The 27,186-nt window shown below is 37.3% G+C and overlaps 1 protein-coding gene across 6 annotated transcripts in view; it reads left to right on the plus strand.

Moving 5' to 3' along the window:
• TRAF3 (TNF receptor associated factor 3) overlaps positions 1-27,186 on the plus strand; it is a 71,624-nt gene that overhangs the window by 34,140 nt on the left and 10,298 nt on the right. For 2 of the 6 annotated variants that reach the window (XM_057397097.1, XM_057397098.1), the window contains 8 exons: positions 2,473-2,729; positions 5,744-5,795; positions 8,692-8,796; positions 9,694-9,861; positions 14,743-14,823; positions 17,505-17,579; positions 19,378-19,470; positions 23,731-23,871. In XM_057397097.1, the coding sequence (XP_057253080.1) occupies positions 2,488-2,729; positions 5,744-5,795; positions 8,692-8,796; positions 9,694-9,861; positions 14,743-14,823; positions 17,505-17,579; positions 19,378-19,470; positions 23,731-23,871 (957 nt within the window). In that variant the 5' untranslated portion in view covers positions 2,473-2,487. The remainder of the gene's footprint in view (positions 1-2,472; positions 2,730-5,743; positions 5,796-8,691; positions 8,797-9,693; positions 9,862-14,742; positions 14,824-17,504; positions 17,580-19,377; positions 19,471-23,730; positions 23,872-27,186) is intronic. The other 4 variants (XM_057397099.1, XM_057397100.1, XM_057397103.1 and 1 more) reach the window with 4 other exon arrangements.

The raw sequence follows: 27,186 nt of genomic DNA on the forward strand, positions 1-27,186 counted from the left end.
ATCACAGTTGAAGAGGGAAAAGAGGCATTAGTATCTATATACAAATTATAAATTGGAGAACTGAAAAAACAGATTTCTAAACAGCAAGCTGTAAGTGAAACTTTTCCCACAGTTACCCACAAGAAACAGATCCATAGGTAAATAAGTTTCACCAGTCTGGATGTTTATGGAGTTGCACTTTTTTCCTGTCTTGCTAATATCCTTTTCTCTTACAACTGCAGTGGTTGTGCCTAAGCTCCTGACTGGGTTTCCCCTTATCTGGCCACAGGTGTTCAGCAGTAGCAGTCATGCCTTAGGCAGTCTCTAAAGCTAGTCTGCTTTCATCAGCTGCTTTCCTTTCTCACCCAGGGCACTTCTCTTAACCTCCTGTCTCTCAGACTCTGATTCTCAGCATCACATCTCATTTCTTGTGTGCTGATTGCATTCTCTTGAATTGCCTCTTCAGTGTCATCATTACCTGGTTTTTGTTGGTTTGTTTGGGTTTGGGTTTTTGTATGTTTGCTGCTGAAGCTCTACGAGGCTTTAATTACTTCCCTGGACTTTTGGTTGGTTCAGCAGATTTTCTTTTTTTTTTTTTTGGTGTGTGTGTGTGTGGCTTTTTTTGTTGTTTTTGTTTTTGTCTTGGGTTTTTTTGTTGGTTTTTGGTTTTGTTGTTTGTGTTTTTTTGTTTGTTTGTTTTGGGCTTGTTTTGTTTCTTCCCCCATTTCCCCTCTCCTCCCCTCCAACGCCAAGGCATTAGACCCTGCAGTGTTTGAAGAGTAGACAAGGAACAGGCAGACATTAATTCAAATTATAGGCCAGAATTTTTATTTCCCTGTCAGTTATTGTAGAAACTGTTTTGGGATTTTGGGGGGTGCAGTGGTTGGGGTGCTTGGTTTTGTTTTCTGTGGGGCTTTTTTTTTCCTCTTTTTTTTTTTTTCTAAAAAAAAGGTCATCAAATCTGTGTAGCGAGATACGAGGATGGCTTCTGTGGCCTTTGTGATTGACAGTGATAGATGTTTTCCCCTGGGGTAAGGTGGCAATGAAGTGGGGATCCTTCACTGAACACCTCTACCCTTGCTCAGCTGGTGTTGATAAAGACATAAAATGGAATCAGAGATAAGTCTCAATGATTTTGTCTTTTTGTTTCTAGAAATAGTAGCTGGCAGCAGAAATGAAAAAAATTCCCTTCTCTGTTTAGTCTCCATGGAGAACTCTATACCAGAAGTATAGATGCAAAAATGGTCTACAAGAAAATACTTTTAATTACAAGTACTTGTTTTGGGCTTAGCAAGGGAAGACGAGATCACAGGAACTGTGTACGAGAAGGTTTGAGAATTTGGTATGTGAGGCATTTGACTCCCCTTGTGGCATTGGTGGACATACTTTTATAAGTGAACTGGGCCTCGTTTCTTCATTCATCTTCTTAAAACTGAACTTTAACAGTAACACTTGAGGCAACTGTAGGAATAGCTTTATATTTCAAGTGTCAGTTAACGGAGGGAGAATTGAAGTATGCCTTTCTCTTGTAAATATCCAGTAGTAAGTGTTGTAAACTCCAACTGTGCTTTCTCTTGCATGTGCTGAGGTTTTTTATTACCATTTACACTTGTTTGGATACAAGATAAGCAAGGAAATTATTGAAAACATGTTTTAAAATTTAACCTGAGGTATTAGTCCTCTGCTGCTTTGCATGCTGACCTAGAAGAATTGTAGTCCAAGTTAATAGGTACTGTAATTCAGTCTTCAACTGCATTATTTTCTCAGCCGCCTGTCAGTTGTTCTTAGTCCTGGTGAATTTGTCAAGTAGCCATGTTACGTAGGCTTTTCTGCTCTGCCAGCTAGTCTTGTATCACCTCTTGTCTTCAGGTGAGGATGTATAATGAGAAGGTTGGAAAGTGTTTAATAGGTAAAAACCTGTTGTGTTGTTCTAAAGTAGACTTAAAGCAGCATGTCTTACCCTTTTCTGTTGCGTGGAATAGACAGGAAAAAGTAACAGTGGAGCTGTGTAGACTCCAGATACCCTATATAAGACACTGGTGGTTGTGTTTGTTAGTTGTTTGTTTGTTTTTACAGTACCATCTAAATTGCGCAGTGTGTGGTCCTTTACCAGTGCAGCTTCTCCACCACACTCCTTGCTGCTTCCTCTAATGATACAACTTCAATATTAAGGATATGTTTTGGAGAGAAAGATAAGGAAGAATGCAAGCTGCATTCTTATTTTTTCTGAGTGATGCCCATACTTAACTAACACTTTGCTTTCAGAAACGGGTTTTAATCCTTGACCTTGTAGAGGCTTTGAAAAATGTAGAATATTTTATAGACTTGCTATACTTAATATACTTAGGCAGTTATGAATGCATTATGTTCACATAATGTCTTTTCTTGGTGCTTTCTGTTTTTATGTAGTCTCTCAGAGATGCTGTATTTGGTTTATTTGAATGGAAAAAGAACTCTTAATTTCTCAGAAGTTTTCTCATTTTTGCTTCGCAGCAGCTACCTTAGAGCATGGACACCAGTAAGAAGACAGAACCCCCTTTATCTGTAGAAATGGTACAACAAAGAGCCAATCCTGACCGCAGTCCTTCAGCATCGATTTATGTTCCAGAGCAAGGTGGCTACAAAGAGAAATTTGTAAATGCTGTGGAAGATAAGTATAAATGTGAAAAATGTCACCTCATCTTATGCAATCCTAAGCAGACTGAATGTGGGCACAGATTTTGTGAAACCTGCATGAATGCTTTGCTAAGGTATGTTTTTTGTTGCGATCGAACATGTTGATACCTTTAAATCTTGTGAACTGCTGAAAATAGTGTGAACGGCATTGTCTTAGGAATACATTAAGCTAATGCCCTGGCTTGAAGCAGCCTTCTGCTTGTTTTTTTCTGCTTGATTTTTTTTTTTTTTGTTATCCATACGCTGGTGTGAACATTGCTGTTCTGCTCTGGGTCAGGATGAGACAACTAAGCCTTCCATCAGTGTTGTTGCAATGGTTGTTAGAGTGGTTTAATACCATGTAGTAATGTATTGTGTAATAATTTCATTGCCTGTGGAGCCTAGACTGAGTAGCAATTTCACCTGACTGCTGACATGGCTTGTTTGGTGTAGAATATACTTAGTAAATTGTGTCTGTGTGAGGAAGTGAGCCTGCAGAGGCTCCTTGGAGTGCATAACCTACCTGTGGACCCAGCCTTACAGTTGAGTGGTGGGACCCTTGGATAAGTGTAACTGAGCTTCCTTTCCCCAAAACCCTTCTAGTTCTGTGTGCTGGGGCTTTTATATTTTGTGGAGTCCAGCGGGGTCTGGATGGCTTGCTTCTCTGTTCCTGGAATGTTTGGGCCAGAGTGTAAAGTGGGTGATTGGGTGTTAGAGATGTATGGTGAACACAGAGGGATGCAGTCTTTCCTTGTCTAGGTAAGAAAAAAAAGTGCAGTCATTCAAGGAGTTTCTAGTTTTTAAGAAGTATCTATGCATCAATTAAAGCGTATTTCTTTGCATCTCAACTTTGATGCATTGCTGCTGATAGCATTTAGCAGTGTGATTTCAAAACTTGGTCTAATGTTTGAAGACCATTCTGCAAGCTGGGGTAAATAAACAGTACTTCCATCTGCTACTTGGAAAGCAGAGGTATAGAAGAGATTGAGCTCACTGGATGTTGCACTCTGCACTGCTAGCAGAGAGGATTTGACTTCAGAAGGTCTTGGTGATCTCCTGTTTACTTTTCATAACCATCCTGACTCTAGTTATTAGTTTATATTTAACTTAGGAATACTGTATTTTCAGGTAGATGTAAGTCAAGACTACATGCACCATGGCAAAAGAGATTGAAGGATATTATGTTACTCTGTCTCATGATAAAGAGTAACCTCTATACTGGGCAATTACAAGGGTCTAGAGCTCACTAATCTACTCCTGTAGGTTTTGTGCTACAGCATGTCAAATTTAAAACAACAACAAAAAAACCTTACCGAGTTTGCTTTCAATACACCCTTTCAGGTGAGGTATAATTTAAATTTAAGAAATGCAGTTATTTGTTTCTGAATATATGTTTTTGAAAGACTCTTACGTGGTTAATAACAGTGACTGCAGAAAAGCAAACACCTGCCATGCTTGGGTATGTGTGGATGGACAGAGCAGATCCTTAACAATCTGAGCAGTAACAATTCTGGCATTGCTGCAATCTGGGCAATTTTTCTTCCTTGCTGTGAGATGTGTGCATGTGCTTATTATAGTGCAGCTGAAGTATGTGTAATTTTACCTTCCTGACTTTCCAACCTGTGTGGTATTGAAAAGAATGCATTGGTGAGACCAGTTATTTCATGGTATTTAAGTGCTTGTTACAGACAAATCCTTTATGAAAATTTGCAGCTCCTTTTTTTTTAGAAATTAAAAGTGTGCCATAAAAGTGGAAGCAAAGTAAGTTTACGTTGCTTCTGTATTTGGCACAAAGTTTTTCATTCAGTGTTGATACATTGCTGCACACATACTCACTGATTATATGCTAGCAGCTTCTGTTACAGGATTAGTTGAGGATAAAGAATTGGGAGTTAGTGTAGATAACTCGGTAAAGATGTCTCCTCAGTATGCAGCAGTAGTTTAAAAAAGCAAAAGGTATGCTTGAGTAAATTCAGTAAGAGGCAGGAAAGAGTGACATTCTACTAAACACTCTAAGCCCTCAAGTAGATTAGTTATCCCCTCCCCCCCCCTTTTTTTTAAATAAAAATATTGCAAAATATGGAAGCTGCAAGGTAGTTCATATGCTCAGAAATCTGACAAGACATGGAATGGTCGGTGCAAGGAGCAGAAACCACTGAGATGATTTGAAATAACCGCACAGATTATATAACATAATCAAACTTGCTCAGCCTTTGACACTGATTTGCACTGCTGCTAGCAGCCTCAACTGGTGTAGCCTGTCAGTGAGTCACTTTTGAAAGAACTTACCTGGCTTTTACCTAGTGCTTTTCATCCATACATCTTGGTGCTTTACAGGGGAGATCAGTGTGGCTGCTCCCATTTTACGTGGAGAAAAGCAGCTAAAAAGGAATTGAGAGTTTTACACTATGACACCTAGCAGGTCAGAGACAGAAACAGCTGTAGGAGCCCAGGTTTCCTACACTCCACTTTCTATTCATAGACTGCTCTGTTATCAACCTGCGTGCTCTCTAAGAGATCACAAGTTTAGTAATTAGATTACCAAGACAGCTATAGTGCAATAGTTCAGATAAAAGAGGGATCAAGGATCTGTAGCAGTTGCTAAAACCAGAACAGACTCTAAGGATATGGACATAAATACTTTTTTTTTCTTTTTTACCCTGAAAAGAAATGTATAATTGATTGTCAGAGAGAGTAAAGTTTAATGAGATGTTGTTTGAAAAAGGACTAGATAATTGAAAAGACAATATTTTGCCTGTTTGCACAGATAGATTGAGAAGTGTTTAAAATTGCGAAGTGTTTAAAATTGCAGGTGGGGCACAGACTGTAAAATAGGGAATTAATTGTGCAGCCTTGAAGAAAACTACTGCACAGTTGGCTGGAGGCATTGTGGTAGTCTTATTTCCTGAAGAATGTCAGATACTGCCCACTGAAAACTCAGTGTTTAATTTTTTAAATAACATCATATTATCTCATTATACTGAACTATATCTACTGTTAATGGTTATAAAATATATTTAATAATCGTAAGTGCCTCATAAAGAGAAATTTTTGTACTACAGAAATTCAGATGAGTGACAATAGTTTTTCTGTTTTCTTTTCTCTCTAGTTCTTCTAGTCCAAAATGTACAGCGTGTCAAGAAAGCATAGTTAAAGATAAGGTATTGTTCAAATTGTTTCTTATTCAAGTGTATTGAATTGTGTGGTATGCATAAGATGTGCTACTGCTTTGTGGCAATTATTTTGTAAGCCTGATAAGCTATCTGAACAAGACAGTTATGTTATAAAACATAAACCATGTATTTTATGTAGGAAGACAGCTCACTTTTACTGTTAATCACATGGTAGAAAACATGTCAGCTTCAATCCTAATGGTCCAGCCAGGTGTCACAACTTGTTTTCATAGTTGGGAGTTGCAGGAACACATTGCAGTTGTTTCCCCATCAGCTGGGAGGATGATAAGAAATATTGCATCTCCTGTAGAGGAAGAGATGTGACAGATCTAGGCAAAACTTACTCCTCGGCTCCACTGTCTACTGTTAAACTTATTTGTTTTTACAGTGTGTTGTTTTGTGAACCACACTGGAACAACAGTATAGAATTACAGTAGCTGTAATAGAATCAGATGCTTATATGGATAAGTTACCTTGCTGATACCCTCTTCAGTGTTTTTCACAGCAAAACTTGTGTTGCCTTTGAAAGCCTTAGCCTTTGAAAGGTTAAGGGCTGAGAAAATTATTTTTGACATAGTACATGGTTTATTCAGTTTTTACATTAGATTTTTCTGAAATGTGTAGTAAATTCTGTGTGTTAGTAGTCTTTCCTGCCTAAGTAAATACTTGTAATAGTAACAGTTTTTGATAGAAGATTAGTAGGTACATTAATCTCTGCTTTTTTTAACTCAGAATAGTTTTATGAACAGTACTCAGCATAATTCAGTTTTGGCATGGGGTCTTATTATGGTTTAAGATCAGCTGGTAACTCAGCACCATGCAGCCACTCGCTCACCCCTCTTTCTTCCCCCTGCCCTTCTGGGCGGGATGCGGAGGTGAATCGAAAGAATGTAAACCCTATGGGTTGAGGTAAGAACAATCCAATAACTAAAGTATACTATAAAACTACTACTAATACTGATGATAAGGAAAATAACAAGGGGAGAGAATATAAAACTAAAAGGGAAAAAAAAAACCCAAAACCCAACAAACCAAACCAGTACGCACAAGTCATGCACAATACAGTTGCTCACCACCAACTGACAGATATGCAGCCTGACCTGAGCAGTGATCTGTCCTTCGAGGTAACTCACCCCCAGTTTATATACTGGGCATGATGTGCTGTGGTATGTAATACCCTTTGGCTAGTTTGGGTCAAGTGTCCTGTCTTGGCTCCTTCTTGGCTTCTTGTGCCCCTCTTCACTGTCAGAGCATGAGAGACTGAAAAGCCCTCTATCAGGGTAAGCAACAGCTGAAACATTGGTGTGCTATCAGAATTGTTCTCATCCTAAAGCAAAAACACAGCACTGCACCAGCTACCAGCTACTGCACCAGGATTAAAAATAACTGTTACAGCTGAAACCAGGACAGGTCTCCAGGAGCTCAGACCACTAATCATGTCCACATTTTTGTCCTTTTAACTCTTTCTGGCTCCTAGTATACCTAAATACATACATTTGTTATGAAACTTCAGATCTCTCTAAACCAACATTAAAAATCTGTTAACTAATTATGCAACTTATTTTCAGAAAACTGGAAACCCCTCTCTTCCCAGAGAATGCTGAAGAGCTTTCAGATAGTCTTGGAAAAAAAGTTTAAAATTGTCCCCTTACCTTAACTTCAGTCAGCAAAACTGTGGCTGGTAACCCTGTGAATTTGCAAAAAATACTACAGTACTGGCAACTGATTATTCAAATGAGACTTGTCGATTCATTAAACTTCACATGTGTATCTGGAAAGTAAACAAATCAATGACCTGTGTCAGATGTTTGCAGATGGTTGCAGAGTTTCCTTTGTCATTGATACTGGGGATAGATTCATAGTCACTGTAGACAGATCTGGTCACCATAATTCTTTGTTGCTGTTGAAAGTTAGCCTGCAGAACTGTTCTGTAATTACAGCAACCCTGCAGTGTATGCAGTATCACGTAACTCTGTTTGTTAGAGGCTGGGCTTGGTTCTTTGGTGTTTCTTAATGGTCATGAAAGCGATTGCAAAATAACTGGGAGTTTCTATCCCTTTGTTTTGGACTTCAAAATAGTAGTAATGCTCTTCAGTCTTTATCTGCTAATTCCTGCCCTTAGCAGTGGGACTTGAGAGTGTAGTTGTGATGTCTCTATCTTTTATGGGCTATTATCCGTAAAAAGTGAAAAATCGGAACTCCAAGTTATTTCCAACTTCTTGCAGTTCTATTACGTAAAAAAAAACAAAACAACCCTAAAACAAACAAAAAACAAACGAAAGAAACCCCTACCCAAAAAATCCTTATAGACAGTAAAATTGGGAAATAGGTGAAGCCTATGTGACATAATAGACTGGAGGAGGCTCAAGACCTTGAAAAGTGCTTTTCATTATGTGAACTAATTGAGCTACATTACCACTGAAATGCAAGTTTGAGTTCCACGTAACCAGTCTAGTCACTGTAGGACTGCCTTCCATAAAGTCCTTTCTCTCTGCACCATTATGCTTTGGCTCTTCTTTGTCTTATAGTATTGTGCCTAATACACCAGCTTCCCAAACAATGTAGAGTTCCAGTTTATGCAGGCCTTTTCTTGGCAAGCAAATAGCAAAAGCATTAGTCCTTTTTTCTACCTTTCCCTTTATTGTATTTATAGTAAAACAGTAATTGTCCAAATATTCTCTTTCACTGGGCTGCTTCATGATGGAGGAATCTGTGATGTTCATGTTCAAGAAAAATTGAATAGTAGGATTTTATTTCTGGCACATAAAGCTAGAATTAAATGACGCTGCTGTAGGCCAAATCGTATGGCTTCTACTTTTATTTCAAGTTGCATATTCTTGAGTGGTTTTAAATGTCTAAAATGAAGTGATTTTTAATTTTTCAGGTGTTTAAAGATAATTGTTGCAGGAGAGAACTACTTGCCCTTCAAATATATTGCAGAAATGAAAACAAGGGCTGTAAGGAACAGCTATCTTTGGGTCAGTTACTGGTGAGTAATCTAACATAGTCATAACTGCCTTGTCAGTTAAAGAATGAGAAGAAATCTTGCAAATTAAAACCACAGTCCTTTTCATGAGTTGCTTATACTAGTTGTTTATAAGTGTCAGAATTTATAAATGTCAGAATAGTTAAACTATTTTGAAACTTTTTATCAGCTGTAAGGAATTGTAGTAAAAAAAAGAAATCATGTGCTTGTGCAGCGTTAAAGCATGACAGTGTAAATGTCTGAAGCAAGTCAGAACTGGAGGGAGAACTAAAATTGGGAAAAAATGTGTGCTTCACAAATGTGAGAAATTTTAATTCCTTTTTTATGTGGTTTTATTTACTAGTCTTAATCCTGTCACATAAGTGGCAGTTTATGTGTGGAGTTAAACCTTTGACTTCTCCAGACTTCCACAAAATAACCTGTAGCTTTATTTCATGAAGGCATACTATAGCAGAAATCCAGTTATTTAACTGTTGTAAGGTATGACTCCACAGCAATTTGCAATGAGATGTGTAGGTACTTGCATTAAATGAGCAAGCTCAGGTACTTAAACAACTGAAAACAGCATCTGTGTTTATGTACAATAATATACCTTGAAGAAGAATGTTTACCTTTTGTTCAAATAGCTTGTGTGGAATTTTGGACTGTGTTAAAATGCTTTTGGTATAAGAGTAGTTTGTGTACATCTGTAATACAGTGAAATCTGCTGTCTAGGCAAAGGGAGTGTAAAGCCAGAAATGCATTCCTGAGTAGGTTTGTTAGTATTTGTTCTTGCACAATATAGTGCACAGAATAACTTCGCTTTCATTGTTTCTAAAGTTATTTAATGTGGGATGTCTTCACAGGATAGAAGACATACACAAAACTTAGTTGGCTTGACTAATATTTTAAATTTTTCAGATGCATTTGAAAACTGATTGTCAGTTTGAAGAGCTCTTGTGTCCTCGTGCTGATTGCAAAGAAAAAATACTGAGAAAAGATTTGCCAGACCATGTAGAGAAGACCTGTAAATACCGGGAGACAACTTGTAAATACTGTAAAAGCCAAGTCCCAATGATAATGTTGCAGGTGCGGTATTTTCATGTGTATATAGACCAAAATTCCATATATTAATGTGGAATAATAACTCTTTCTGTGCTTCTGTGTAGCTGCCCATAGAGCCTTGGCCTCTCAGCCACAGTTAGTAAGCCAAAAAAGTAGGCTGACATTCAAAACATGCATTTTTCTGTGAAAAGAGTTGCTGTATTGAGTGGGAAGCACTTTCTTTTTTTTGTTCTCTTCTGTTCAGATATTGCATTTTAAAAAAATAAATCAGATCCACTGCATTATATTGATATTAAAGTAATTTTTGCTGTGTTTTTTTTATTTTGCTTAAATAGATATAATAAATGCAACTACCATGATAACAAATATTGTGCAGGACAAGCATAAGTGTAACAATTGCCTGGAAAAATAGTATCTTTCTGTATAATCCTTTTTGGGTGGGCTGTTATGAGAGGAAAGGAGGAAATAGTGTAAAAACAAATTGTGTTGTGGCATAACCAGCAATCATACCTGACAGGCCTAGGCAGAGTTAGTGCTGTTCTTGGCATATAAGTAGGTTGTCAGACAAGTAGCATATTGTGAGTTAGAAGTATAAGGCAGAGGTTGAGAAAGTCATACCTACTTTACATACAGAATTGTAACTTGACTGTGTTTGTGTTATTTCACATAGAACTGAGTTATGCTGAACCTCTCCTGCTGTAATTTTAACACTTTGAAAGAAATTCTGTTTGTATAGTTTCCATAGTTTGACAGTCTTGGATTTTCAGTATAGTAAGAGTGATGAGAATTTAATTTTCATTTGTGTTCTTGTGTATTGTTTGTTAGGTGAAGTTTCACAACAATAGAAAAGCATTCTTTGCTCAGAGATGTTGTTACAAAAAGGTGTAGGTAGAATCACACCAAGTTCTGATTTAGATCTGGCTTTCAATTATTTGAGTGTATACTTGCAAGGGCTGGTACTTTAATTATTGTGCATTTACCTAGCATAAGGTATGAGATGTGAAAATCAAGCTTATACTGTGTTTATTCTTACTCTGATACAGAGGTGAAACTGTGTTTAGTTAGGTTGTGAATGCTGTTCTCCCAGGGTTTTCTTTAGGCTGGGAACCGATGTGAGGCAAAAGAGTGACATTAAAGAATGTGTAGTATCTTAACAGACAAAATCAGTGAGTACTAAATATGTCTTGTTACACAAACTGGATTTCCATATCTAAGTAACATGCTCATAGGTTCTTTGTGGCAATTTCTTTTTATAGGAGCAATGTAGTTAAACTTGTCAGAGTCTTGAAATCCTTCTTAGGTTGTGAGGAACATAGAATTCTGGTTTAGTTTAAGAGGTTTCTCTTTTGTAAGATGTTGATGGGTTTAACATTTATGAAATCTTTGAACTAGTGGTACCTTTCAAGATACTTAGAAGCTGAGACAGCTTTAGTCTATCAGATTTTTAGTTCACAGCAAAGCCTAATTTAGGCATACACGTTGGAAACAAGAATGGCATATTACTCTGAAGTAGAGAACAGAATGTGTGTAAATAAAGTAACTGCTCTCCAAAATCCCAAGTGATGGAATTTTGAGTTGCTTTAAGAGGTAATAGAAGTGGCTTATCCAGAGAGCCAAAGAGGTTGATTAAAATGTAGTTTTATGTTGAGATGTCACTGATTGTATTAAAGTTGGTACCGCTGTACACCTGCCTTTAAGAGTTCTTAACAAATCCACATTTGTAAATCAGAACATTTCCAAGCAGTATTATGTGTTTGCATGTTATCATTGGCTTATGATGACAGTCATGTTCAGAAACATCCTGAATGACCAAGCAGCCTTTTTTCCAACCGGATTTGCCTATCCCACGTTGCCCTTTTAGTCCTCATTGTGTTTGTAGTAAGCATGGGTAAAGCCTTTCCCAAATCTTCGTTTGCAAAGCCAGGCCATCAATTAATCAATCAATATGTTTCAGTACGAAGAAAAAGGACAGTTTTGCTTCCATGCTGCTTTAAGGGTGTAGAAAGCTCTGCAATTAGAAAATTAGCAATTAGCTGCTGTTTTAATTTTTTTCCTAGATTTTAAAAATTTCAGTTACCATAGAAATACAGATTTTTCTTGTTGTGGCCTGATAAAATGTTACCTCCTACTTTGGTAATGAGAATGAAAAGCTGAGTGAGACTGTACATTTGTAAGAAAGGCTCCTATTGAATTCTCATTTGAGTTTTGTCATGCAGAGCTTAAGTTCATTTCTAGCCTAAAATTTTCTCTAATGTAATAATGACTAAATCAGGTCTCAGTGACTTGAACTGAAAATGGAGATAAAGGAAGCGTACTGAGGAAAAAGGTATGCAAATGGAAACAAAAATAATTTTACCAGAGTATGTATGGTTCCTATCTTCATAGAATCCCATGACCCATGGGGTAGGAAATCCCCATCATTGGAGGCAGACTCTTTAGTTAGAATTAGTACACTGGTTCTTAGACTGCATTTGTCTTGCCTGCACTGCCACAAGGTGGGATAACTTCTCAATTTCTTTTCTTTTGTTTGCATCATCTCAAAAGTTGGGTTTTCTTTTTTCATCCTATACTTCTGGCAGATAAAGATGGTGTGTTCTTAAATCAGAAATCAGTAGCCTGAAATGCTTCTGAATTATTCTATTTTTCATAGAATCATACCATGGTTTGGGTTGGAAGGGACCATTAAAATCATCAGGTTCCAACTTCTCTGCCATGGGCAGGGACACCTTCCACTAGACCCGATTGATCAAAGTCCCATCCAGCCTGGCCTTGAACACTTGTAGGGAGAGGGCAGTCATAACTTCTCTGGGGAATCTGTTCCAGTGTCTCAATTAGAATTTCTTTCTAATAACTAATCTAAATCTACCCTTTTACAGATTAAAGCCATTCCTCCTTGTCCTGTTGCTACATGCACTTGTAAAAGTGTCTGTCCAGATTTACTGTATCCCTCCTCTGTTACTGAAAGGCTGCTAGAAGCTTTCCCCTGAGCCTTCTCTTCTCCACACTGAACAAGCCCGACTCTCTCAGCCTCTCTGCACAGGAGGCGTGCTCCAAGATCCTCTGATCATCCTGGTGGCCCTTGTCTGGACTTGCTGCAATAGGTCCATGTCCTTATTTCTGGGGCTCCAGAGCTGAATATAGTACTCCAGATGGGGTCTAATGAGAGCAAGTAGAGGGGGAGAATCACCTCTCTCAACCTGCTGGTTGTGCTCCTTTTGCTGCAGCCCAGGACATGGTTGGCTTTCATAGAATCATAGAATAGTTAGGGTTGGAAAGGACCTCAAGATCATCTAGTTCCAACCCCCCTGCCATGGGCAGGACACCTCACACTAAACCATGCCACCCATGGCTCTGTCCAGTCTGGCCTTGAACACCACCAGGGGTGGAGCATTCACAGCTTCCCTGGGCAACCCATTCCAGTGCCTCACCACCCTCAAAGTAAAGAACTTCTTCCTTATATCTAATCTAAACTTCCCCTCTTCAAGTTTTAACCTGTTACCCCTTCTCCTGTCACTGCAGTTCCTAATGAATAGACCATCCCCAGCATCTTTATAGGCCCCCTTCAGATACTGGAAGGCTGCTATGAGGTGTCCACACAGCCTTCTCCAGGCTGAACAGCCCCAACTTTCTCAGCCCGTCTTCGTACGGGAGGTGCTCCAGTCCCCTGATCATCCTCTTGGCCCTCCTCTGGACTTGTTCCAACAGTTCCATGTCCTTTTTATGTTGAGGACACCAGAACTGCACACAACACTCCAGGTGAGGTCTCACAAGAGCAGAGTAGAGGGGCAGGATCACCTCCTTCCACCTGCTGGTCACACTCCCTTTGCAGCCCAGGATACAGTTGGCTTTCTGGGCTGCTGTTAAACAGCTCCAGTTCCAATAGTGACCCTTGAGGAGCATTACCTTTGGTGTCCATCTGGACCTTAAGGCATTGACTGCAACTATTTGAGTGCAACCATTTAGGCAATTTCTTATCCACCAAGTGGTCCAGCCCTCAAATCCATGTCTCTTCAATTTAGTAACATGGGTGTCATTCAGGACAGCATCAAATGCTTTCACATGAGTCCAGGTAGATGGACTTGGACAGGTTTTCTCTGGATAATTCAAAAAGCTACTTAAAAGTGCTTCTCCTTTAAAATTTGTACTTGGGTAGTATTACTGTGGTCAGTAGGAAGAGGATTCTGCCATTGAAATGGGATTACTCTGGTATATCTTGAAGTCATTGGAAAGGCTCCCCATGGTTTCAGTGGATGGGCCCTGGAATGTGGAGTGAAGAGAACTGGAGAGAGGGCTGAGAAGTAGCATGTTGTCTTTTTATCATGAACTGAGAGTCAGTGTTCCAGCCTTTGCCAGATAGTTTGAGTAGGTTAGAGAAGAGAGGAAGGGAAATAAAAATTAAGGAATAGATGATAGAAGGGAGTATTATTTTTCTATTTTTCTAGTTGTAGTTGATAAACCATTAAAGTTTGTAGGGCGATAGGCTCCTAAAGCTGCATGATATACCCTTACTAGAAAGGGTATCTGCAGTGGTGCTGCTCACTCTTAAGGATGCCCATTTTTGTCAGTGTTCCTTTGGCAAGAGAACTAGACTTCTTGTTGTTTCATTGCTCTAAGTGAAAACAATAAAAATGGGAAGCAAATAACTTTCTACCCTGCATGAGAAAATACAACCACCCCTTAATTTTTGCTTCAGAATGCAAGCATATCTATTGAAAGCATAAACTGACGTTTAAGCAATTACAGTTCTGTAACTGCACAGTTGGGGTAAACACTGAAAAAGGTTGTGTGTGTGTTTTTAATTACTGTGGGATGCTTTTCTTTGCAGGTAAGTGCTCTCTTTAATTTCAGAGTGAGAGTTGATTTGTGGTTTGTTTGCCTTTTTTTTTTTTTTTTTCCCCTCTGTAGAAACATGAAGATACAGACTGCCCGTGTGTCATGGTTTCATGTCCTCATAAATGTAGTGTTAAAACACTCATGAGGAGCGAGGTAAGAAGTCATGCTTAGTGTTGTGCTGAAAAATTAAATATATCTTTTTAGTAAGATCTCGCAAGAATTTTGCCAGAAGCCATTTTTTTATTAAAATGTGAGATCTAAAGAAAATCTTTTTCTACCACACAGTTAAGTGTGATAACACCCAAATATTTTTAATGATTTCTTGAAAAACTATTTAAAAAGATGTAATTTCTGAGATTTGTGTTATTATTACACTTTGCTTGCCCAAGATTAGCGCATGTCTTTCCTGCTTTCATTTTTACTAGCTCTTCCCCTGCACTTCCCCCATTTGAAGCATTTGTTGAGCGTAATAGAGCAGCATCTTGGGTAGTTAGCTTATCTTAAAATAAAAAGAGGGATTTAATATTTAGTGCACATGGACAGGAGTTAGTAAAGACTAGAAAAATCATATAAATGTGTAGAATCATTCAGTGGGAAAACTTAAGTTATTATTAAGTCTGTTAAATTTGAGAAAAAATAACTGACACACATAATTAATATAAGATACAAAGTAATATCAGTACAAAGTTCCAACAGCCAGATGCAACAATGCATAAAAATGTCTCTTAATGGAGAGAAGCTTGTAGGAATACCATAAAGACCAGAGTAAAAAAATTAAATCTTTTCTTGTTTGAGCAGATGTATGTTCTTGTGCATTAAACAATTTAAGTAGCATCTGTCAGAGTTGATGTGTTTATTTTTTTTTTTTTTCCTAAAATAGAACTTATTCTCCAAGGATGGGGAAGAGCTTATTTAAGTCTTCAGCTCTCTGTAAGCCTCATTTAAAGAAAGTTAAGTTTCTGATCTGAGGATAAGCTTTTCTCTTTTCTCTGATACTTACTTCCTTAGTTGGATTTATAAGATTTTTCAGTTACACTTGTAAATTATTAGTAGAGTTGTAGTGCTCAAGGGATATAAGGCACCTGCCAAACACGGGGGTAGTCTTTTCCCCCATGATAATGAAATACATGATAGATACTGTACCTATTAGGAGAAATTGAGCAGTTAAGAAAAGAGAAAATACGTACATTGAGCCAATTCTATGAGTGCTTTCTTCCAAGTTTAGATCCTGGTTCTGGAACACTTAGGCATATTCTTACATCCTCAGTGGTTACTTTGAGGTATATCTGAGTGCTAGTAGGAATTGACCCATTAAAGGCTGGGTTGTTACACGTATAGTCAGAAGTGGATTCTGAAATGACCATTAGCAACAGAACTTTAAACAGTCATCTTGCCCTGCATCATCTGTTGCTGTTTGCTGCTTAATTTTTTTTCTGATACTGTGAAAATGTGATATTACTTAGCTGCATGGCTAGGGACAATGACTAATGTGGAAAATGGGAAAATGCCTGCCTAACAGTTTGAGAAAATTCTGTAGCGTGCAACAAATGACTACCTTACTGTAGAATAAAAGGCAATTTTTAATGTTTAATTCATAACTCTTTGGCAGACTTCTAGTTTAAGAAGTTGAAAATGTGGCATTCTTGTGAAGCCCGTTGTACTACATGTTTCTCTCTTATTTGGTCTTACTTTTTTTCTGAACCACCTGTCTTGAAACTACACTCTGAATTTCTGCAGGTAGTGTTTAGAACACAATAGGTGTATATCAGAGATGAGTGACCCATTTCATCTTGGTATCAGATTTTAGAGACAGACCTGTCTTTACCACAGCTATGTGTCCAAAGAAGCATTGGTTCACTACCTCTTTCCATGGAGGTGGGCTGAGTCATGTGGGGGCTTATGGTGTGGGAATTTCAAATGAGTTTTTGAAACCCTAAAGAGTGATGCAACTGAGGAGCTGCACTCTAGCTCCTGTCTGCTTTGAGGGAAATACGAACTGCAGATCATGTTTTTGAACAGGGAGTGTTTATTGCACTATCCCTTCCAGAAATGGCTCTTGCTCCAACTTTTGGGCAGTTTGCATCCAGCTGCTGCCCTCTGTGCTGCAATGGCTTCTGTCTGTATATGTGTATATGCTTCTGTGAATTGGTTCATTTTTAAATGAAAAGAGGTCTGTGCTTATAATAATCCAAGATACTGGAATAAATCTCAATCTGTGAAAAATGCAGGCATTTTACTAATCAATTTTACTCCGGTGTACTGCATTTTCTTTAAAATTACTGAACTGTACCTATTCTAAAACTCTGTCTGTTTCATACAGTACTTGTTTAGTCTTTTTTGTGTAACTTAATTGTTAAATTCAGGCATGGAGAGAATTGCATGTTATGTTTTGAAAAATCGGTTCCTCATGAAATTAGAATTAGAAAAAATGTACTACAGTGAAACTGATCTTCAGACTTGCTCAGAGCAGCAGTAAAAAATCACTTGTTGAGAAGAGATTAGCCATTCTCTAAAGTCAAATGAAATCATATAAATAATAGTAGTGTGTTCTGTTTGCTTTTTTTTTTTTAATTGGGTTGCCTACTGAAATAGTCTTTAGTAAAAGTTTCACTGTATATTAAATGTATCACACTGTATACTGTATTGGCATGTGCGTGTGGTTTACATATGTGTATATATAGTATTTGCACTTCAGACTGGAGAAAATATACACACGTGTATTGTATGTTCTGCAAATGGCACACAATACAAACCTGATAACCTGTGCCCTTTATGTTTTAAGCATTATCATGCAAACGTCTTTTGCCAAAACTCACATTTTTTTCCTATTGCAGTTGAATGCACATTTGTCAGAATGTATTAATGCCCCAAGTACCTGTAGTTTTAAGCGTTATGGCTGCACTTTTCAGGTCAGTATATAACAATTATACTTCCCAATTGATGAAAGTCTGCAAATAGAACCTAACTCTTTGACATGAAAGTTCTGGACTTCTGTAGTCTTGGTTAAGAAAAAGTGATCCAGGTGCACCAAGTGATTATGCAGCAGATGTTTGGTTTTGCATTTTAAAAATAAATAATATAAAAAAGCCCACACATTCCTGCAGTGGTTTGGGAGTTCAGTTATTATGTGCATCATGTTGAAATAGGAAGATGATACATTTGAAGAACTTTTAAACTTAGAATAAAAGGGAAGTTACTTTTGTTCTTCAGAAAATAGACTAGTAACTTCAGTTGTTTCTATGAAAATATATAATTTTCTTGAGCTAAGTATGTTTATATTTTCTCTCATTTGTGTGTCTTAGTATTTTTATTAAGGTTAAGCATAGGTTAACACAACATGTATTTTTATGTGCATTCGTATGTCTCTGTGCACATAGGTGTATAATCAAAGCATAGCTTGACATTTAAAAAAAGAAGTTGTAGGTTTTAATCCTGGCAATCCCTGCAATATTTAAAAAAAAAAAAAAGTAAGAAAACCAGACCTCAGAGTTTAGTTTCAGTATTTTTATTTCAGTCTCTTCCAATATTCTCCTTCCCTTGTCATATATCTTGGGGAATTTGGATGCTTATGTAATGAAGAGATTAGGAACCTTCAGAAACTGCTGACAGGAAAATACGGAGTTTATCTGACAGTGTGATTCATTTGTTAGCCCATGACAACTTTGAGAGACAAAAACTGTAAGCAGCAACACTTCTCAATAAATTACTTCCTGCAGGTATTTCCAGGTTCTTAAATACGAGCATTCATCTTTTTAAGAGTTAACAGTAATGCTCTTCATGGTAGAACTGATCAATGCTGTAACCCTGCCCACTGTTATGTCGTATGTATTGCCATTCATTTTATGTATGTATATGTGTGCATATATGTACATATATCCACATATATATTTTTAGTAATTTATATAGAGTACATACCTTGAGGATCATTGAAACCCTTTCAGTTGTTCTGCAGCATATCTACCATCAAAGCTAATACACTCTGCATTGCAAAACACTAATAGAAGTAGGTGTAATGCAGCAACATACAATTAAAGTAATATGGTCTGCATCTTATGTACTCTGTATATGATCTATGTGTGTTCTGTAAACTTTTTATATAGTGGTTATTTGTAACAGCATTTCTAGGTTGTGCAGAGGCAGCATATCCGAATATCATAGAGCAATCATGGTAACATCTTAAGATGACAAACTAGGCATTGTAATATCTCTCAAAATAGTTTATAAAGCTGGCAGCTTCCAGTGATGATAAATTTATCTTAAATATTTGTCTTTAATACTCAACTGAGGGAAAATTCAATGCTTATGAAGCTGTTCATGAAATACAGCAGAAGTTTTAAATTACAGTTTGGGGAATTGGACTTTCTAGGTTTTGTACGACTCAAGAGTTTTAGTGTGCTTTATTTAGTGTAAAGCTACACAGAAGACTCTAAAATACAATTCATTTTGTAAATCTTTTTCATCTGTATTGTCTCTGATGTATCAGGCACAGTGGATGGAGATATATGGCAATTGTATAAAACACATGCAGTATTAAATGTGTTCCTGACTTGCAAATTCCTGAGTAGATTTCCCTTCTCTCTACAGTTCTGCAACGTACATCTGTGAACCAAAATATGTAGTGTTGGCTCTATGTCTTGATATACTCTTTCTTTATAGGTTTAAAAGGAGTGGAATTGGCTAAAATGTATAAATTCTTTGTTGTCACAGGGAACAAACCAACAAATTAAAGCACATGAAGCCAGCTCAGCAGTGCAGCATGTTAACTTATTGAAAGAGTGGAGCAATGCTCTAGAAAATAAGGTATATCTTCTACTCACTTCTAATTTTCATTGATTTCTTTACATCATATCAAAGTACTAGAAGAAGCACTTTTTTTGTGTGTATAACAGCTGTTCAGCGGTACAGCTAAAGCACTGGTAGGCTCCAAAAGCCATTTAGCATATCTGGTACCTTTGTTATAACAAAATGCTGTGAGAAACTTGGCTTCACAACTCCATATACAATTTTCCTCATTGGTAATTTAATTAAAACACTATCTTCATGTAGATAAAAAGTCCAGTATTAAATTTCCTCTCTGAGCTGCCTTCTTACAAAAGGGGAGGTTTCAAAAAGCTGTGGCAGCTATGAGCTGTATTTTTGCTACCTCAGTATTTTTCCAGAGATAACATTATTAGAAATAGCATGTAATAAATCAGTAATTTTATTTATTTTTGTTCTTTCTTGCTCTCCAAACTTAATGACCTGCAAAGGTTAATGAAATTAAACATACTATAACTCCTGGGCATGACGATTTCTAGTTTTGTGGTAGACCACAATGAAGTTCACGTCGCAGTGCTTCCTTGGGGCTCCTGGTTTTAGACTGTTTGCAGTTTGGGAGGTGCTGGAAATCATATCAGTATCGGCTATGATCTATCATGTAGATGACTTAGCCATCTGTCTGCAAATAAAATTTAAGGCATTTGATACACAAATGCAAAACTTCAGAACAAATCACTGTTTTGAGGTTAGCAAACTCTACCTAATAAGCATATTCTTTTCTTGACCTACAGTGATCCCATGTGCATGGGTTTCCAGCAAGGTACTACAGCTACAGAAAGTACAGTTTTAAAACAGAAGTTAAACAGCAACAGCAAAATACGATTCTGGTTTTTGTCCCCAGCACAGTTTGTCCCTGGACTGCTAGTTTTTGAACTTAAGGTCCTATGAGGAAACCACTGAACCTGGGAATGGTCTAGTGTAGTATTGTTTTCTTTGGGTAGAATTTTACTACATGTGTAGGTCTTAATTTTGATGATCAATAACAATACTTAAGTTTGCTTTTGCACTTGAATCTCTTTGTTAATGTAGGAACTATACACTTTTTGATTTTGACAGATACAAATTCATATCCTTAGTTCTTTTTTCATTAGTCTTGATTAAAACAATACAATTTATTTTACATCCTAGGAAAAAAAAACCCACAAGTTCCCTGTGACTTCCATATGGATTGTTCTGCCTTTTGTCAGTGTCCTGAGAGGTTCTTTGTCATTTAAAAAGTGCCTAGCAGTTCTATGTTTGTCTCTTAATAGAGCTAACAGAATATACACTTTATTACTGTTATGTTCAATTTTTGCTTTAACTTTCATTTAGGACATAACTTCTTATCATTGTTTGTCCATTTATATATATATATTTTTTTTTCCTTTTCACTTCCTGCTTTGTAGACTCCTTCCTATTCATAATAAAGAGTTGAATCACTGGAAATCCCAAGACTGTGCCAAGTTACCAGAATAGCTAACCACATATCATATGTCAGTGACTTTATTTTAGAGAGGGGTAACAAAATGATTGTAACTTTGTTGTTCTTTTCTTTGAGAAATAATGAATCGATAACAGTGCAAAGTTAGTTTAGCTGATGCATATCACAGAAATCATGGCCCTGCTGAAGTCAGTGGAAGTCAGGTTGGTTTCTGTAGTGTCAAGATTTCATTTGGGGTACTCACTGTGATGTGTATGGAGGAGAAGGGAGAAGTTGCCTGCTCCCAGTCACCACGCTCTTTAACAGTGCTTGTGGATTATGCAGACTGAAAGTCTTCAGAGCTGCAAAGCTTGTGTTATCAGTTTAGTATTTTAATGGTGCTGTTGGCAAAGAACAGTAAGAGAAGGTCAAATGTAAAATCTTGAATCAAAACCTTGTGGGGAAAGTTAAAATTTCATGCTTTGTTCACTCTGTGATGGGACAGACTGAACTCCCATTTTGTGGGTTTTGTGATCTTGGAAGTAATGAGTTGAATGTAAGTCTCTCTTCATGTGACTTTGTCACATTCTTAAAGAAATGTGGTATAAACTGTTTTTTTTTAATACACAACTTAAACACGGGGCCTTTTTAATCCATTTCTTTGTGGTGTGAAGTTTCTTCCATTCTTTTTTAGTAAGCAATAATAAGGAATAGCTAATCTGAAAAACTGCAGAATAGAGCATGCTCTGTCCTAGCAATATTTAAAATAGGACAAGGAAGTAAGGGAAGTTGAATGGTGCAGTTTGTAAACAGATGCTGTATCCTTTACTATGTTTTTTTTTTAACTAGAGTTCCAAAGACTTGTGTCAGATGCAATTAAGAGATTATATTTAGAGTTAAAGATTTCTTATTCACAAATTACCACCTAACTACAGCTACTAACTTAGCAATGACAGATGACTAAGGGCTGCAGGACATAATTCTGTTTTTCTTGTGTTCTGTAAAACTGCGTGGAAAATCTCAGTACAAGACAGGCCCATGTTTTATAACTCATTACAGAAACGGAAATGTAATGCTAGTGACACAGAGTGTAACTGCCTTATGATTGGGAGGCCTGGGGAGGAAACAGTGAGAAAAGGGGAATGTAAAGATCACAGTTAACTAAAGAACTCTGATTCATTAAGGAAAAGGAGGATGCAGAAAATTAAAAGTGGCTACCCAGCAGATCTGAAGTATGTGGAAGGCAAGGATGCTGATTTAAATTTAAACTTGTTCTTGAAAATTTTCTCTAGTACCTAGGCATGCATTCCTTCAGCCTCAAGATTGTTTCTCTCTCTGCAGTGGCAAAAAATAGGTTTGTCTCATTTCTGTTGAGCCTCTTCTGCCAGTTTTTCCATATATAAAATGGGGAACTAATGTATATGCATATATGCACACATGCTATGGTATATTGAAAACTAGATACCTATGTGTTATGGTATCTGTATTTTTGGGCCTCTGATGAACCTGCTGAATGCCTGTGGACTTCAAAGGTCTTGTCTAGTTTAGGCTAGTATAGAGATTGAAATTACTTGCCCTTTTGAACAGGCTTGCTTCTTGAGTCTAGGAATATGATTCAATAATAGTGATTCTACTGCGACATTAGGGGGCAGTTAAGGTGGTAGAATTCTACAGTGGTATCTACATCAGAAGTAGTATAAGTGGCATGACCTCAAGGTAGCACTTGTATTGGTAGTGGTGGTGTATATTTTTAGGGGGAACATGACACATCCCAAGTGGTCTTAATGTGGAGCATTTACCAAGATTTTCCGGGGTCAAAAATGGTGCTGCTTCTTATCCATATAAAGATCTATGTGTGGAACTAGTCAGGGCATTTCCAATGTAATTTTGTGTCAAGTGTATTTTCTCTGTGTTTTTGCCACTAAATTATCTTACCTGGGGAAAAAAAAAAGATATTTTTTTTTTTTTAAGAAAAAAAAGCAAGCCACCACCAAGTGACCCCCTTCCTCAAACCACATTAATAAGCAGAGCACAAAATACTGTAACAGAATATGAACTGTATTACTTTCATCCCCAAGGAATAGGTATTATATTATACTCTTCTAACAAGGCTCATGTTTTAAAGTCAGAATGAGTCACTAATGAATGAATTCATAAAATGTCAATACAGAGAGAGAATATAATCCTCTGCCTGTAGCTCTTTAGTCTTTTGTGCTAGTAGGCACCATTGGATTTTCCTTCAAATACATGGATCCCTTCTGTATTCACTCATTTCAGGAGTTTTTATCACCATATTTTGTGAAGCCAAGCCAATCCCATGCAGATGATGTTTTTCCTTAAATTTGCTATCACTCAGGATAGATTGTGATAGGTGGGGAAGATTAATATTCCCCTTCCCAACCAGCTTTTCATTTGGTCAGATTCTCCTCTGGTATCCCTTCTATGCTGGGCTTGAGTTCTTTACACTGGTCTAGAGCTAAATAGGTTGATTCTTCCAAACTCCAAGCAACTCCCAAGTCAGTCAGTGGAAACCAGGAAACCAAGCCGTTAAATAACAAACTGAGTAAAGAAAATAATATGCTTAGAGACAAGTTATTTTGCTGCTTGTGTATCCCATCTGCAGTTTCATTAGCCAAAGTTGTACCAATACCACACTGTGGAAGTGCAAAAGTAGCTATCAGAAAGTTGGGGTTTGTTTATTTATTTATTTATTTATTTGCAAGATATGAGAGAGATTTTACTAGGATCTCATCCCTTTCATATGTGTAAGGTAGTTTAAAACTAACAAAGTTATAGGTATTTGTAATAAACTTTGGCAGGAGTAATTGTAGAATTTTTTCCAGGTGGCCTTGCTCCAGAATGAAAGTTTGGAAAAGAACAAGAGTATACAAACTTTACATAATCAGATTTGTAGCTTTGAAATAGAAATTGAAAGACAGAAGGAAATGCTGCGGAATAATGAATCTAAAATACTTCACTTACAGGTAAGAAATTCAGAATCTCCCCATTGAAGCAGAAATGGTAGTAGCTTCTGTTCTGTGCCTTTACACTTGTGAAGTTAGGTGTTCCAATTAAAAAGGGGGGGGACAGAGTTTACCCTATTATAAAGCTACTGTGATTATTCCCCCTGCCCCTGGTCAGTAGCTGGTTGGTCTGTTGGAGTAAGATACTTCACTAAAACACTGCAGCTGCCTAGCCTATGTTAAAACAAAACACCCTGTTTAAAAAGGGGAAAGATTGAAATTAAAATAACAAATCTTATCAGAGGAATAATCGTAACTATTTTGTCTTCTCTCCAAAAAATAACTGCTTGAGCAACTACTGTCAGACTGGAGAACTGGAGAAAAAGATTAGCACCTTAAAACTGTCATATATATCATTTGTGTTTCTTTTCTACTTGCTGCTATTTTAAAAATTATTAATCATGACTGAGATCAGTCTAGTGTGGAATTAATCCAAATGTAGTACAATGCATTTGAATCCATGTTTGTTGTCCTTCATCTGAGGAAAATGTATCTAATTATTCCTTTGCTAGTAGGTCTCAGTTTCTTATTTTGTGGTCTGAATCACCTGGCTACAAGCCAGCATCAAACTAGAAATTCTCTGGATGCTGTAGTGTGGTGCTTCACCCAAGCTGAAATTCTTTACCTTGCATTCAGAGCTGGCCTGAAATGCGGATGCTGGGAATTTTGTGCTAGTTTGCATAATAGTTACCACAATTAGGGAAACCTCAGGAGATATTTAACAAGCTATTGTGCAAGTATCCTTTACATGTTATTTTAGTACGCCTCCTGCTAGAATATCAGATAGCCGTTTCAGCATTTAGCTTAAATGAATGTAAATAAAATGATCTTTTGTCACTTACTGTTCACTTCATATGAAAATACAAATGTTGATACTCAAGCAAGATATAGTTATCCAACCTAGAGTAAGGCTAAATTCAAAGGATAGCACGTTCAAGAGCTCAGTGTCTTGAGGCCCTCAATGTTGATTTATAAGGAAACCTTTAGGTTTGGCAACAGCAGCGTTTCTCTTTATAGTACTTACTGTTTTCCATGTTGTGCCCACGTAGTATCCAGTTTAGCCTGCCTTAGTCATTGTTATTTGGTCTGATGATAGTCTGGGATATGGCTGCATACTTACAATATTGCATTCTGACACTGGAAAGCTAATCCTTGTATGTATTGATATTGCTGATTGAATCTACCAGGAGGTAAGTTAATTTGTAAGCCTGGGGTTTTTACACATGCTGTCTCAGTAACCAGTGATGAGAGGGGAAATGGCAAACACATAGAACAGAGTTTTTCATGATTGCCTTGATGACAGATTGCAGTATCTTTGATTTCCTCAAGCTGTATGTGTAAGCAAAATCAATTTTCAAATGGTGTATGTTTAGAAAAAACTCCACGGAACAATATGGTAGTCAGATTCCAACAGGTAGCTTTTTGTTGGGAATAAATACTAGAGAGGATGGGTTTTGTTGGATTTGGTTTTTTTTTTTTTCTTTTCTCTTTCTTCTTCCCCTACCCTTTTTACTTCTTCTCACCAGCTACTTTAGTTTAGTTATTTTAAGCCAAACTGTATTTTACACCTGTTTCAACCTGATTCCTTCCACTTACTGTAACTTCTGATTCAGTCAGGTTGCTAAGGGCATCCTGGAAACACACCTCAATATAATTAGCCTCTGTTACCTACTAGGTGCTGAAGGAATTGGTTACCTGTTCTGAGCCATTCTTTTTCTGGGTTGTGTTAAACAGCCATGGCTTTGTAAGAGCCACAGATATTTCCAGTGTAGAACTAGCCATTTCAGGTCTGGGCAAGCAATGCTTGCCTACTCCCCCAAGTCCTATAGCATGCTAATAATTTCTCGTACCTTTTTGGTATTACTTGTCACGTAACCTTCTTTGGCTTGGGAACAGCTGTTTCACTGAGCACAACTGGCATCATCCATACTGTGGGACATTTAACACAACTGGTGCATCAGAGGCGTCTGGGCACTGTTGGCAACCTCAGCCTTGAGATGTTTTGATTCAGATTCATGTTCTATCCACTGCTCTCGAGGGGAAAGTATTTTTACTAAGAGTTTGCATGATACTTTTTCAACTGCTGCCTTCTGGAAAGGAAATTTGATATCCAGCATCTAGTGTGGGTAGAACGTGGAATGATAGTAGTGAGCAAAGTCTGAAGCTGAGTGTGGGCATGAGGTACTTAAAAGACAAAAGAAGCAGTGACCATATCAATATAGAATGATTGGATTGCTAGTACATTCCTTCAAAGGAGGAGGATACATGATTTGTTTTCCTAGTCAAGTACTGCCTTTGATTCCTTTTTCCAGTGAGTTCTTTAGCTTTTTGTTTTTTCCACATAGTATCTCCAAGCATGAGGGATGTTGACTCCCTGTAGGGTAAAAAGATAAAGATCCCAATGCTTTTTAAAAATGAGTTCAAGTCTTATTTCTGATTATTCTGTATCTTTTGAATTCTTATTAAGAGGTACAGGAGATAAAATACTACATGCTTGCCAATGTGTAGTAGAAGCAGCTAAAACCAGAATTGTTTCTGCATGTAGAAAGGTAGAATATTGCACACAGGTTGGTGAAGAGAAGCTGGTGCGTATTAACAACTTTTAGTAAACTTATCCCAAAAGAATAGCTTACAATTCTTCTGCATCTGTACCACTTTCCCAGTTCATCTAAAAATGTATTTATTCATTTTGTGTAATACTGTATTAGCTCCAGGAGGTCCCAGTTGGAAATTAGAGCATCTCTATGCTGAGGCACTGAACAAACCCATAACTATGTTGCTGTTCTTGCCTTGCAAAGTTCGTATTTTGTGTGAGTAGAGGAAAAAGACCAGACCTGGGCACAGCTTAAGTTTACTGCAGCATGTTAACTGTGAACTAATGTATGAATCTTGTGGCTTGGCTCTTACAATGTTCATTGAGGCCATTCTATGGTGTGTTTCCTTTTATATGTATAGCTAACAGCCCTTCCCTATCTTATGATTACCATCAGTCAAAGTGATGAAAGTAAATAACTGTTGGTAGTGGATAGTTTATACATCCAAGCAAGTTGCTTTATCTACTTAATAGGATCATACCCCTGTATTTATGATTCAGTACACAACTTTCATTCACAAAGCTGTAATTTTGCAATGCGCTTGTTTTAAAACACTAAAACAGAAATAGTTAATCTTGAAATGTGTTAGATTACTCCGTGGTTTTGAGACAACAAAATAAAACACTCCTAGAACATGATTTGACTAGCTGGCTTATCAAAGCTGGCCTTCAGTTAATCGTTA

The sequence above is a fragment of the Pezoporus wallicus genome, unplaced genomic scaffold (assembly GCF_028554395.1).
Source record: "Pezoporus wallicus isolate ANWC-B61680 ecotype Strahan unplaced genomic scaffold, APGP_CSIRO_Pwel_v1 contig_7068, whole genome shotgun sequence".
In the NCBI taxonomy this organism is placed as follows: domain Eukaryota; kingdom Metazoa; phylum Chordata; class Aves; order Psittaciformes; family Psittacidae; genus Pezoporus; species Pezoporus wallicus.